General features: G+C 41.9%; 1 protein-coding gene across 1 annotated transcript in view; it reads right to left on the bottom strand.

Moving 5' to 3' along the window:
* The window catches only part of ATP7 (copper-transporting ATPase 1), a 39,360-nt gene that overhangs the window by 7,193 nt on the left and 16,448 nt on the right, over positions 1–15,719 (bottom strand). The window contains exons 8-14 of the mRNA XM_075882026.1: positions 13,745–13,978; positions 12,160–12,300; positions 11,300–11,533; positions 10,214–10,354; positions 8,613–8,801; positions 7,440–7,622; positions 5,852–6,122 (exon numbers count right to left, since the gene is read on the bottom strand). Coding sequence (XP_075738141.1) covers positions 5,852–6,122; positions 7,440–7,622; positions 8,613–8,801; positions 10,214–10,354; positions 11,300–11,533; positions 12,160–12,300; positions 13,745–13,978 — 1,393 coding nt within the window. The remainder of the gene's footprint in view (positions 1–5,851; positions 6,123–7,439; positions 7,623–8,612; positions 8,802–10,213; positions 10,355–11,299; positions 11,534–12,159; positions 12,301–13,744; positions 13,979–15,719) is intronic.

Below are 15,719 nucleotides of genomic sequence, written 5' to 3'. Positions count from 1 at the left end.
TTTACCATCAATCCCAGTTTTAGGCACACAGCAGGCCCAACGCGGTTAGGTGGCTTTAAGCTGCCGTCACCAGTAGCGAACACAAAACTCTTAGGCTCCGAAGGGCCTACCGGCGGCCCTGTTGCCGTTGTTTAGTGCATGATCTATTACTTGCAACTTGAAGCAGCCGTGTGGCTTCAGTATGGCATAGAAGTGTGGCAGCTTGGGCTAATTGGTATGGCATGACGATAGTTATAGCGCGAGAACAAAACGACGACACAGAGAGTATCGCCCCATAACGTGCCAAGATTACCGACACAACATACAAAACACGCCGTGACGCGCTGGCCCCTTTGGCTTGGCTTGGATTGAATTGAATCTCCGTGCAATAGTACGCTTGATGCTTAAGAGATGGCGCCAGATAGCACCCGCTATCATCATCAATGGCTGGAACGAGCAGACGACATTATTGCGGGAGTGTTCAGGGGTGTGATAATTACTCGAGGAAAAAAAAAATCATATTTTTCTTGGGCGATGTGGGGGGTGCGAGAATTATGCGAGTGCGAGGATTACGCGAGTAAATACGGTAGTCAGATCTTTTCATAACAAAGCTGATACAAATGCTTAGCTGAAATGAGGTAGATACAAGGTCTGTCATGAAAGAAATGTTAGTAAATTTATTGTCGCACAACTCTTACATTGGAGCACGGCTTAATCGGTTAAAACTGGTGGTGGGAGAATCTAGCTAAGCAGCACTTTGAAACTTGGCAAGACCACAGTGGAAACTGTTTCCATAATCAAGGCTGCTTAGTAAGGGCATTGGGTGGCTTAAGGCCGTTTTGGAAGGCCGGGAAGTGAAAACTAGGGCCACACTGGACAGCCAACATTAACCACCTCAGCTGACGAGACATAAGTGAGGCAACTGTTAAACTAAGACCGACGATTAAGTGTTTGTTAGAGATTTCTAGTTAGAGATTTCTAACTTTAGAGAAGTTAGAGATTTCTAAAACTTAATGTGGAAGTCCTCAAAAGGGTGAAAAGCAAGGTTCAATGCACCCGGCTGGACATCGCAAACGACTGGAAGTTGTACTATAATAGTAATACCCCGGCCCACAGTGCCTTCCTCATCACCAGTTACCTGGTTAGAGAGGGAGTGCCGACAATCCCCAGCCCCTATACAGCCCAGACTTAGCTTCCTCCAACTTTTTTCCATTTACACACCTAAAAACACCCCCAAAATGCAAGCATGGAAGCATTTTGTGGCAGTGGACAGGATCAAAGCAGTTTGCATAGCAGCATTGGAGGCCATTCTGGAGGAGGGCTACTTCAATGCATTTGAGAGCTGGAAGTTTCGCTAGAGCTGAGGCACAGATGCTAAAGGAAACTATTTCGAATATTTTTAGGCACTTCCAATGATAAATTCAATAAATGATTTTAAATGACCTTACTGACATTACCTTCAGGGAAGTCTGTGCATATAGTTTGCTTGGTCACACCTAGCTTTAGTGGGGCATTCTGCTATAATAAAATTGTAAATGTTGCATCCAATACCTGTAACGATTAGGCTTAGTAACCCCCACACAGAACTCCCACACAGTAACCCCCCCACAGAAACGGCTGCTGCACCGCACGGAAGTGACGTCATGCATTTTCCGGTTAGGCGCTTTGTTTGAATAGTCGGGAGTGTCTAGCGGTACGTCTAGACATAACGATAAAAGCAGTTAAAATTACGTCCAAACAAAAAAATGCCGCCATATCCACGAAGTGAATGATGATGGGTGGGCGAAGCTCCGGAGGTAAACCTGGTAAACCATGAATCCTCCGTACATTTTGCCCACTCGATTTTATTGCAACGCTCCCCCTAGCGTACGTCGCCGCACTATATCGAACGATGACACGCGCCATATGTGGCATCATTCCTATTTTATAACACCTCGCATCTTTCATAATCAACTACACGTACCGCCGTCTAGTTTATAACATCTTGCATCTTTTGGACGGACGGACGGACGGACGGATGGATGGATGGACGGACGGACGGATGGACGGATGGATATGGCTGTACCCTTTAGATCAGGCGGTGGCTAGCGTAATACTACGCTAGCCACTATATGTAGCCACTGTATGTAGTCCCCTGTATGTAGCCACGAGAGGTGGCTACATACAGGGGACGCACAGCCCACGCCTTAAGGAGCTTCGCTCCTAAAAAGTGAACAAAAATGTTAGTTAGGTTTAGCGTGACAACAATACAAAACCGGCTTGTTTGCCACCTCAAACTGATCGGCAGCTGTGGCGTAGTTGGTTAAAGCAACACATCAACTGGTGAGGTCGGTGGTTCAAGTCCCATTGCAGTTATCGATACTTTCTCTTTTTTTTTTGTTCACGCATGTATTGTTTTAACATTTGCGCCTCCTCATCAGCCCGACTTGCTGCTGGTGGTGGTGGTTCCGTCCACATGCCCTTTAATACTAGATCTTCGATGACTCTTGCAGGATTGACTATATTTATTATGATAAAGTGTTTTGCGAATTAGTGCTCTTAATCGGCGAGACGCAAAAAGACACAAAAACTCGAATGCAGCTGGCTGCATTGGTTTCTTCGGCACAGGTGTCAGGAATGTTGATTTCCACGGTTTATCAAAGTTTTGATGACAGAAAGGTGCACTGCAACGTAGTCTTGGGCAACTTTTTTTATGTCGCTCAGTGTACCATCACCTGACGAGGTAACCGGCAGGCTGCTTTCTTTAAATATACTGACGTGTCACCGCAATGTTCTAGGCGATCAGCACTTGATAAACAATGCCCAAGGGCAAGTGCCGACGGCATTAGCCCATCTAACTACAAAACAGCTTGTCTGCCTTGCTCAATAACACGCGCGGCCTGTGACAGCACGGGAGCATTCACATAGCAACGGATGAGAACGGCCGTACGTGTTCGCACTTGACAAAACAGACGGCAATGCAATAGCTCTGGCCTTCGTAGATCAAAGGCTTCGTAAGAACATTACAATAAAGTTGTTTCCATCCACCGTATGAACACTTCGCCGACGCACTGGAGTTTCATGCAAGTGCGTCCGGTCAGTCACACGTGAACTGTGCGAAAGCATTTATTTCATCGTCGACCTTGTCCTTCGCGACAAGCAAACTCGGCAGCAAGAACACTTTCACCTTTGACAACACCACGCTTGGCATTGCAATCTAGAAAATGCAGTACGTCCAACAACTGTAATCCGCACATCATACTGAGAAACTTTATGGCGCACACACTCAGATGAAGCTGCGGCGCGGTGGACGGCCGCGCTAGCTCCAACCACCAGGTTCAACTAAGCATCCAGCAATCAAATAAAGCAGCGACGACACTCCAGTCCTCCTTGGGAGTGGACTAGGCCATGGCCACGATTTCATCGGAGTTTTCACCACCTAACACATCGCAGGCGGCTACCATATCGCAGTGTTTACCTTTCGCAGCCGCAGCGCCCATGGCACCCCTGTATTTAAAATACTTGTAATATGTATTTAAATAACAAACCTAGGCTAATTGACTCGTTAAATACCTGCTTAGTAAAATTTTTGTAGGTTTAACGCATTACACACGAATAATTTACACATTTAACTAGCTTTAGGTAATAATTTTTGAAGTGACGCCACTTCCGTGCGGCGCAGGAGCCACTTCTGTGTGGGGCTGGCTGCTGCGCCGCGCGGCGCAGGAGACGCTGCCATATATATATCCTTGCGCATACGTGTTGATGCGCAAGGAAATTCGAAACTTGTATATTCATGCACCCGTCGCATGTCAGTCGTGTTAACACAAGCTTTCTGACAGATTACCAATTTTTTTTCACTTCGATTGTCCTAGCTGCTGTACCGAGAGTTCATCACGTCAGCCTATAAAATAGGCTGCATTGTATCATACCTACTCACTCTGATGAAGGCCGTGCCACGACCGAAATGTTAATAAAGGCAATTTCCTTTTCAAATGTGCGATCTGCAAGTTCATTCGATATATATGTATGTATGTGTATATATATATATATATATATATATATATATATATATATATATATATATATATATATATATTTCTTTTTTTCAATTGAAACAAAGTCTGTGCAAATGCAATTTCTTGTTTTCGTTCAAAGGAAAACAACTTTGAATAGTAGCAGGATTTAAAACATGTTACGTTTTATTATTTACATGACTTTAGAGCATCTAAGCCGGTATAACAAGCTTTTGTATGTAAAAAAATGAATCGATGTAAAGGTAATATGTTCACTTAGGTGGAACTTCATTTTTGCGGCGTAGCACTTTCCAACTGCAGTGTAACCACCATTACAAAAAAAAAATTACATGCATTTCGTTAAATGTTTTCACCGCTTAGCACCACTTCACTGCAGTGAAACCACCCTTATTGAGATTACACGCGGATTAATGTACATGTATTCGTTCATCGCGAATACTTCGAAATTTTCAATAATCTAAATTACAATCAAAGCAAATCCGAATATTGCGATATTAATTCGAATACTCAAAGCATTTGAATATTCACACAAGCCTAGTCATGGCAGCAAAAATATCTCATACAGTTACTGTTTAATCTGTCAGATGCCAAAATTCAAGAAGTGCTTTGCTGGCCCATTGTAGACACCTCATTTGCATTTTTTCATATACATGTCATCAAATGTTTTTTCATTCAGCAATATATGCACATAGGCTCATAAAATTAACATAAATAAAATATAAGAAAGTGCCTTCCCGTCCTATTAAACCTCTTTATAATGAGCACTTACGTAGCCAGAAATTTTTCCAGAGGCAGGAGGGTGGGTTATATCATACTCTATGCATGTTTCTAGTGCATTTTTATGTATGCGTGTTTACATACTTATGCTAAATTCAAAAACATTGAGGGGGGAGGGTATTGGAGAGTAGTGCGACTCAAGGTTGACGTAAAATCGTGTCATAAAACCAGGGATTTTTATGCAATATTTCTATGGCGGTTTTGCTATGACTAAACCAATTTATCATAAAATGTGCATAGTTCAAAAACTAGAAAACATATAATCTGAGATTTTATAAAACAGCGAATAAGTTCAGGGAGTATTGTTAAGATTAAAGTTAGAAACAGCACCACTCGCTGACGCCCCTTCCGTTTTAAGGTCTCCACACAATGCACAGTAGTGCTGACTAAAAAGAGCCCCAGCACAAAATGTGCAATGCCAATCGATGGGGTCCCCTCGCTGGTTTTGAGCCCAATGCTCCTCTCAACCACAATTTGAGAAGAATGCCTCAAACTTCATCATTGCCAAGAGATGTGAAAAATGATTATGAATAATCACATGATTCACAGGGGTACTTCTCTGTAGAGTAACTTTGTCCAACAAATGGTATTAGCAATCGTCATTCCACTGAAGTGCAATGCAGACACTACAAACACTGCAGTTTTTCTTTTGCAGACTGTTTTACTATGAGAGCTATTTCTAAATTTTTTTTTCATGTTGTAATAAGAGCAAACTAATTATACATGCTGTTTTAAAAAATGACAGCATTGGCATTGGTTATAGAAACTGCTTCACAGTAAACCTTGTTATTGTTATTTGCTTCATAGAACCTAATGTTCCAAAGTGACTCAGGCTACGATAGATGCTGCAGTAGAGGGCTCCGGACAATTTTGACTACCCTGGGTTCTTTAACATGCATTAACATTGTATGGTATGTTATTCAATCATGAAATGCCCATCTTTGGCAAAATATCGAATGAAACTGATGAGATCTTATTATGAAAATCCACAATTAAGTGATAATGAATGCTTCAGTTGGCAGCTTAATGTGAAATTCTGTATAATGAGGTCAGCGAAAAGACCAAAGAATGCTTTTCACCTTGATGGTTTGGCACGTCGACTAAGAGGCCTTGGGGTGGACTGAGCAAAGTGTCACCCCGTATGTGAGCTGGCAGAATCCACCGGTCAATCATCACGTCCTCCGAGGAAGCCACATAACTGCTGCGGGGGTTCTTGGTGTCAGTGACAAGGCGCTCCAAATCGGCAATGTTGCTTAGCGAATCATCCACTCCAGAAATGCGGCACCGCAGACCGCAACCGGGAACAGCCCCAAAGTCCTCACACTTTCCAAGGGTGTTAACCTTTAACGTCTGCATAGTAAGAAAGAAAGAAAACAGTAGGTTTCAAATTCAGCAAGATGTCTCGAACACAAATAATTTACCACGATGAGTAGCAATGAAAACTGCAAGTTATTAAACATTTAGTGTTTGTAGCAACCGTTGCGACAAACAAGTGTAGCTACATGTCAGGTAAAGTGACCAACTGACAGATCGAATGGCCGAATGACAAACCGACAAACCGATCGACTCAATTTCTCACACTGAAGATTCATACTTGAAAATGTGGCACCTGATGACACTAGCACGCTACTTTCGTGTAAGTACAGTATATCCATAACTAAGAGGCAAAGATGTGACAGTAATAAACAAAAAAATGATGCACATTACTAAACACATGCAGGCTTTGGTACCACTCTCATCTCATGGCAAAAAAAAAAATGAATGTGCACACAAATACCAATGGGCCTTGCTGATGGCATGTCAGTGCAGAATACTGCTAAATTTTATGGGAGCAAAACACTTGTTTTTATGAAGCGGCCTTCGAAACAGACTATATATGAGCTTGACTTGAGTTAAGTTAAAAGAGTAATGACAACATTTTGAGACATTGTAAGAGGGACGTTCTTGGTTTTCTTGATGTGCAGTGCTAACGCTCTCTACAACAGGAGTCAGACAATACGTTTAAAATATATTTACTTTGATTTTAAAGTTTTTGTTGCTGAGCATCAGCAAGCTCGCAATGGACATTATTTCAACAAGTCAACACTGTTCTATTGAGTTTGCAAACTCTGCGTCTTGCATAGAGCCTAAATCGCTGAAATCACTGTTGGGGTCACTGGACAATGCACTCGTTGGTTACAAGCACTACGAACAGATGGTAGATCTGTCGCTAGTATGTTGTGAGTTGCTGTCTCCAAGTAACATCACTGGTATACAGTAACAAATCACTGAGAAGCCGGCCTCTCAATAATAAAGCCAAAACTGCCTTTTCTTTTATATAGCGGTCATATAAATATATTCAATATATTCTCAGGCACCATAATACTGTTTTAGGGTTCTGGACATGAGTGCTTTTATTTGTCGCAAAAACTTGAAAATATTTGAAGTTTATGTAAGTACTTCATTAATTTCTCACATCTGATTCTTAAGGGAAAAAAAGGTGTTTTTTAAGCCGGAGCCTTCAGGGGCAGTCTCCAAGTAGAGCCTGGTGAACCAGCCTCTAGTACAACTTTCCTGGTTTTTTCTGCTTTACATCCACCGTTATCTGTGGTAACCAGATGAGAATAATGCTATATATAGACCACCACGGTTGAGATTATTATTAAAAACCAGATGAGTAACACGAACCTCTTTGACAAACTTAGTTATGGCTGCTCCTATGGGATGCTCACTGTTGGTCTCGGCTGTTCCAGCCAAGAAGAGAAGCTTGGCAAGGGAGCAGACCTTGCTTTCGACCAGCAGCGTCATGCGCGTCAGCACTGGCACGCCATTGGTGAGGGTGCCTGTCTTGTCAAACACCACACAATTGACCTGTAAAGATTTTCACATTGCAACTCTACTCATAACATAAAAACAAAGGGTCGCTTGATGAAGTTGCAATGTACATGGCCATGTTATCAATTTGGACTTCTCTGCAGAACACTGCGGTTGTGGCAAAAACCAGTCGGGAGTGTTCATATGTTTGCTATCTCAATAAAGACACATTTGTTTACTGCTAAATAAGTATTTCGGATGAGCTCTGCCTTCAGTTCTCCTTCTGTTTATAATTTGTGCGTTTATATTTCAGACTTTCGTACCGAATCCTCTTTAATAATGAAATACTCTTTAGAAGAAATGTTTATGGGAATTTGTCAATTCTGTTATATCCAGGTTTAACTGTATAACGCAGTGGGACTGATTACTAACATGTACAAGTGAACATGCAGTTATGCACCCGCGTCATCTTGCCCTTGTTTGTCCTCACTGCCTCGACACCATGCAACTTGACAAAAAGTGACATTTCTGCCACACCACCATCTGCAATCTACAAATATCATTGTCATTTCCAGCCTATTTTTATGTCTGCTGCCTGGCAAAGGCCTCTCCCAATGATCTCCAGGTCTGATCATGAGCGAACTGATTCCATTTGATGCCTGCAATCTTCCTAATTTCGACACTGCATCAAACTTTTCACTTACCTCGACTGAATGTCCCATCCCTTGGTAGCCAATCTGTTCCCCAGTCGTCTATTCTACACATTATGTGGCCAGCCCAAGTCCTTTTTTTTTTACCTTGACGACAATTAGTATATCGGCAGCCTCTCTTTGCTCTCTGACCCATTCTGCCCGTCTCTGATCTTTTAGATTTACTACTACCTTTCTTTTTTTATTCCAGAACTTTTTCTCCAGTTGCTTTTATATCCTCTATGTTTCAGCCCCATGACTCAACACCTCTATTTTCGCACTCAATCTGTCGGTGGCCACTAATACTAAAACATGGTTGCACATTAGAGATTAAAGCTGTGAAATCAAGCTCACTCACCTTGTGGAGAATCTCAAGTGGCTCTCCTCCTTTGATTAGAATACCGTTGGATGCACCAACCCCTGTCCCAACCATGACAGCTGTGGGTGTTGCGAGGCCCAGTGAGCAAGGGCAAGCGATGGAAAGCACAGTCAGTGCGCATTGGAACGCAAACTGGCAGATCAGCTCGGTGTCTGTGTCGTGATATCGCTGCATATAAAATATAAGCGTGTCAGCAGTGAACGAACGGAATCGTATAAGAACACCATTGGTCCTCTGCATTTACCACCACTGCACTGCCAATCAACACAATCATTGTGCAATGCGTAGCACTGTAACGGAAAATGTTGGGCATCAGTTTAATTTGGCAACAGCCATGTGAAGTATTTGGTATAAAACACTTAACACATTAGTGACAAGCAGCATGTAACTGAATACCAAAGTTTTTAAGACTAGTTACTAAGTAATTTAAGCAGATGAAAACATATATATAAGTAACATCATGGTTACTATCGCAATGTATTGATTATTGATTCACAGTGCAATGGTGGAGTTCCTGAATATGAGGGCTACAAATATACTGACAGAGTTTAAGAATAACCATTGGTATTAAACTAGCCGAAAAGATTGCCATTGCTGCAACCATGGCCATAAAGCTGTATTCACACGAAAGTCATGATCACAAACGAATCGGCATGTAACGTGATGTGATTCGGATCTCTTCGCAGCCAGTACTCACAGGATGGGGTAGGATTTAGGCTAAAAACCAGGATTTCAACATTGCTTTATGAGGATCGCAATATTGATTTGGCTGATGATTGATATGTGGGGTTTAATGTCCCAAAACCACCATATGATTACGAGAGACGCCGTAATGGAGGACTCCGGAAATTTTGATTGCCTGGGGTTCATTAACGCACACCCAAATCTGAGCACACGGGCCTACAGCATTTTCGCCTCCATCAAAAATGCAGCCGCTGCAGTCGGGATTCGATTGCACGACCTGCGGGTCAGCAGCCAAGTACCTTAGCCTTTAGACCACCGCAGCGGGGCAATGTTGATTTCGGCCTCCACCATTCCACGAATTGCTCTGCACAAACTGAAGTGGGAACACGGGAATGGCTGGTGTACGATGACATAGCACACTATCTACAAGCTCGAATTGCGATTTTGTCCATTGTGTCAATACACCTTTACAAGAATTTTGGGGGGTAGTGGGTGGGGTGTGAGGCTGAAGACAGAAGTAGAGTTAATTTTCAGTAATTACTTTCAGTAGAAAGCACCATAATTAAATGTTAGGTATCTTTCTTTGCATATCGTACAGCTTATTGGTCTCATTACACTTGATAAATATATGAAATTCGTTACTCAAAGCAAACTCCACACTGGGAAGCTCTCCACAGACCCCCTCAACGTCAAACTGGGTGAGGAAATTGGGTATAGGGTCGCTTTTCCTTTGTCTACAAGTCTGATAGCATGAAACATGTGCATGTATAGATAAGGGCAAGTATATGACCGACCCTTTCAAGCAGCTGATTTTAAAACCTACAAAAATGATGCTTGGTCAGTCTTTAGAGTAAGCTAATTCAATAAAGATGTGTACAAAGCAAAACAACCTTTACCTGTCTCTTGTAGAATGGTGTGATGTACTCCACATTATGAAATCCAATTAAGACCCAAGCAAATAATGTTAGCAGTGAGACCAGCACTACACCAGGAACGAAGTAACCAGCTATTTTGTCTGCCAGCTGCTGAATTGGAGCCTGCATAATAACAAGACAGTAAGAATGCAGGCAATGAGACATCTACGATTGACATAACATACCGACAAACAAAACTGTCTAGTGTTGTAGTTTTCTTAAAGATAGCAATCAACCGTACCACACACCAGAATAAATAAAGAATATGGAGTATGCTGCTAGTAGACAAATTCTCACATACAAGTCAGTCAGTCAGTTGCACAGTGGTAACGATTTAGTGTTAGACACAATATAACAGGAATCCAATATCACTGAGGTGCCTACATTACAAGCCATAATTTCTGTCCAGCTACCACACCCAGCTACCACACAGGCCTTCTAGCTGACATCTTTAGCAATTGAGGTTATAGAAATTTTATAATGCATCAGGCAGTTTTTTGCACACAAGCAAAACACACATATGTGCACGCACGTGCACACACACCACACACATTCGTCAAGCCAGCATGAATGGTTCTGTGCATAGGCAAGTTGCATCTTCACAAATGTTAACGAAATAGCACCTGCCTTATGAACACAAAAAATAATGTACAGTACCTCCTTTTTCATATGATAAGACATGCTATGTAAACATATGTTCGTTGCTATGCGCATGCTAGTGCCACTTATGATACTGCTGAAGGCTGTGTAAAAAAACAGCACATAGCAAGCAGAAAATAGCGAAAAAGTGGAACTTCGTCTAGTGCTTTCTATACACATGCGTGCAACATGTCTTTTCAGAGCACCAGCTTCTATAACTACCGCAGGAAAAAAAAAGATAACCTGATAAGGCAATAATACAATCTTTGATAAAGCAACCTGTTACAACTTCACACAGAAATCATTTTGCGTTTGTAGGTTCAGTTAATTTTCACAAACGCTCATAGAAAGCTTGTATTGAGGCCTTCTGGTTACAGCAAGCAACTCACATATACAGTGACACCTTAGACCAGATGATGCGTGACTTACCTTGGATGTCTGCGCCTCCTCAACAAGTCGGACAATCTGTGAGAGTGCTGTGTCCTTGCCAACGTGGGTGGCAATGATCAGAAGGACACCCTTGCCATTCATGGAGCCACCGATGACCTGGTCACCAACCTTCTTGGGGACAGGCATGGATTCACCAGTGATGAGAGCCTCGTCGACAACAGAGTGGCCCATACAGACTCTTCCGTCCACCGGTATCTTTGCTCCAGGCATAACCTACAACCCCAGCAAAGTGAACTGATAAGGATCTCTGCAAAGTTTGAAAGCCTTTTCAAAGAAATCATACACAAACAGAGTTAAATGAAAACATTGATTTCTTCTATGCCTAGCACACATGTAAAAAAGTCTGTAATTATGCCAGAAGTGCCTACCATGGTGGTATAGTAGTTATACTGCTCAACTGCTGACCCCGAGGTCCCAGGATCAAATCCCAGCCACATTTTAGATGAAGGCAAACATGCTTGAGACCTATTTACTTTGAATTAGGCGCAGGATAAAGAACCGCAGGTATCCAAAATTTCTGGAGCCTTTCACTATAGCATCCCTCGTAATTTTATCATGGTTTTGAGAAGTTAGATGCCGAAAATCATCTTTATGCCAGAAATATATTCTAAAAAGTGTGAGAGGCAATATAATTGTACTCTAGAACAAAAAAAATCATAAAAATAATAAGAAAGCCATATTCGACACAGCCCATAACTTTGGGACAGCACAAAAAAAGATTCAATAATAACAGAAATCAGACGGCATTGTCACACATTCATTTATTTGGCCTGCAGACATACTAAAGAGCTACCATAGCATGCACGAAACATGCAGAGACAAAGCCAAACCCAGCTTGCCTTCAACACATCCCCTCTTTGGACCAATTCTACACTGATGCTTCGCTCCGCAGTGATGTTCATCTGTCCGTCCACATCCACAAGGACTGCCTCCGTGGCTTGAAGGGAAATCAGCTTGGCAAGTGCAGCTGATGTCTTTCCCTACAAAGAGGTGTGTAGGGACATTCTCACTATGCATGTCAACCAGATTGACAAATATCTTCAGCGAAGAACAGCTACCAAATAACCGAAGGACCTTTAGGCAGCATGCGGGAGTTTATTGGTGAGCTGCCAGCTCATAGGTTAACATGCTATGTGAAGCTATTTAGGAAAAAAAAATGTTTCATGTTTGCCACCATGGCCAATAATGGTGCTGGCCAATGTCGTCACGCTGACATATACAGAAATTACCAAGCAAGTGAATGAGAGAACGAGTGCCAGCATAGCTCAGCTGGCAGAGTATCAGACACACACTACAAAGGTTGCGGGTATGGTCCCGGATGGCAAAGAGTTAATATTTTGTCCCCCTTACTTCAATTTTCTTTTATCTCACAATCATTACACTTCTCTAGAAAGCTACGAAAAATACCCCTATGCTTTACTTGGCTTCTTTATCTGTTCGCTTCATACAGTCGCATCAAGCAAAAAAAAAAAAAACTGACCCCCGATTCCTTCAGCCTCTTCTGTTCAAGAGAACGCAAATTGTTCTACAATTGCTACACAGGCATAAGGCCGATAGGAATACACTACGATGACTTCTGTAGATCATAAACCATGACTGTCAGTGATACAGATGACAACAAGTGCAATAGTAACTGCACTAATGTAAACAGAGTTATTATTAGCATGATTACAAGGCCATATTTTTTCAGACAAGTTGCGGCAATAAGCTGTGCAGTGCCATTCTTCATGTACTGCCACCTTCCACAGAAGCCCTGCCAGTGTTATTGCTAAAAGCAGTGTTCAGCAAATGTTTGAAACTGTAAATTTATAAGAGTCAGACATGCAGTTCTTGCATCGTGTTTTAAAAATGCCAGTTGAAATCTGTGTTCTTTTTTTTTTTAGAAGCACAACTGCTGTCATTGGGAGATGATTTAGACTCCAACCAAAAGTTTGGAGAAACTTGACGTTTCGAAACCAACTTGCTTCCTTCCTCAGGGGTGACTGCGGTAGCAGTAGCGTCTTCAAAGCGCTCTCTCTCTCTCTCGTTTTGCAAAACGAGAGAGAGAGAGAGGAGGGGTCACTATCCACCCCGCGAGTGCTTTGAAGACGCCGCTGCTATGTAGCCCCGCAGACACCCCTGAGTAAAGAACCAAGTCGGTTTCGAAACGTAGGGTTTCTTTAAAACTTTTGGTTGGTGTCTAAATCATCTCCCAGTTTCATACCCAACCGAACAGACTTCTGTCAAATGTTTACATTCAACTGCTGTCATTAGCACTGTACAGATCAAAATGTGCAAAATCTAAAGTATCTATGAAAACTAGCTAAAAACAAGCTAGATCACTTGCTAGGCCAAATATAGCTCTTCCCCAAAATACTTCAAGAAAGAAATGTATAAATGTTAAAAAGTGCAACAAGGCTGTTGAGAAAGACTCAACACAATTACCTTGGCAATGTGCTCAAGCCAACGTCCAAGTGATATGAAAGTGAGCAACATGGGCGGTGTCTCAAAGAAGGTCTTTGGGCTGTGGTCTGCACTATCAATCATAAAGTACACAACAATAATGACACTGTAGAAATAAGAGATGCTTGTTGCCAGCGTGATGAGCACGTCCATGTTGGCAACCCTGTGGGAAACGGCCTTCCAAGCTTGCACGTAGAAGTAGCGGCCGCCGACAAACTGCGTCAAAGGAAGCGGAAATTTTATAGTTTTAGAAGTTTATCTTGTGAATCAAGAGGAAATCAAAGCTTAACAGGGAGCAGCTAGTAAGAAAGGTGCAGAAAGAATCGCCAAAAATAAATTGCACAGTAAGTTCCAAATGCCACAAGTAGGAATGGAGCCTTAAAGCGCACTGACTTTGGCAAAGCTTACACTGATGCCAGGTTGTGAGTGAAAGATACCTTCAAATTTCTAGAGGTGAAATGCTATAAGGTTGAAAAGGTTTGCAACTTCTCTCATTCTCGATTTCATGCCATGAATAATGCAAGCTGAAAGGCATATTTTTCACTTCATATCCATTTATTAACACCACAACTTGCACGGCTCGCAGCGGCTGTGGTTCCTAACTATCTAACTTGCATGTCTAATGAAGTAAAAGCACCCACCATCTTAAGATATTCATATTACTTTCTCCATAAAAAAAAAAAGAGCTGTCACCTTGCCACAATGTACACAAGAGATTTTTAACAGAACTCGCCTAAAGTTTGTAACAGTCTTCTGGTAATTACCACTGAATTTGAAGAGCACCCAAATGATGCAGAAAAAGAATGTAACTCGGTTTGCTACCTTTAATGCACATGGCACAATAAGGTTTTAAAATTCATGCTGTGTTGGTTGTATTCCTTGAAAATGTCACTGCAGTAATTGATGAAAAATGTTCTTATGAACACCAGGGCACCTTACTATCTCAAAGATCTTTGCATGTACTATAGTGCAATTAATTCATAAATGCTGTCTAATTAGTGAGATCTACACAATGGGTGTATAACAAGGTATTGCAATAAAAGTTTGTTAATTCAGATTTCAAAGATCCGGAAAAACTGTCCGAATGAGCGAAATGCTTAATTATCAAAAGCATGAGAAAAACAATAAATAGGTGCGTATTACATCAATGCCCTTTCATTTATTTTATAAATACATAAATATATATCTTATTTTGCAAAAGAGGAGTGTAAGCCATAACTTTCATGATTCGCGACTTCACAGTGTGACCACAGCTCAAGACCCCCGCGTCTTAAAACACTTTTTCTAGTAATCATGAAATCAATTCAGTGGAAGAGCTTATTGCCTCACGAACTCAACACAGCAAAAATTTAAGAATCTGTCCAATGCGAGTGGAGTTACAAAGGTTTCTCGTATGCTGCAATTGCATTCTCTTCTCTCGTCTTGACGAAAGATCTGGAAGCTAAGAAGAGAGGGATGGCAGGATAAAAAACAATAAGTCACCCGTGCCTCGTGACCTTGAGCACTTTTATTTTCTTCGAATGTGAGGCATCTTCAGTGTGATCGCGCGTACATGCGTGGACAAGTCGCGGCCTCCTTCGGCAATCTCTGCAACGACCGAGCACCATGTTCTATTCAGCCAATAGCTGATACATGGACTTTCTAAGAGTAATTTTTGAGCATCTTCTGGCATTTGTCGAGAGAAGAGAAAGCAATTTTTAGCTCACTTTGATAATTTATTTTCAATTCCAGGCCGCGTGTTGTGCTAATATTTGGCTCTCATGTTGTCGGGAGCCTCTACTACCGATCCGCAGCATTTTCTGCCCATGCTCAAAAAGTGTTGCAGGGCTCCTTTAAGTAGAAACTTGCTTTGAACTCTTGCCTTATCATGCAATAACAACGCGATTGTGGATCACAATCATGCCTTTGAAAAAACCTGTAGTCATTTATGCTGTGCTCAAACGCCATCTTCGCTCTT

Source organism: Rhipicephalus microplus, chromosome 2 (assembly GCF_043290135.1).
Source record: "Rhipicephalus microplus isolate Deutch F79 chromosome 2, USDA_Rmic, whole genome shotgun sequence".
Taxonomy (NCBI): Eukaryota; Metazoa; Arthropoda; class Arachnida; order Ixodida; family Ixodidae; genus Rhipicephalus; species Rhipicephalus microplus.
This window is presented reverse-complemented; position numbering and strand designations above follow the sequence as displayed.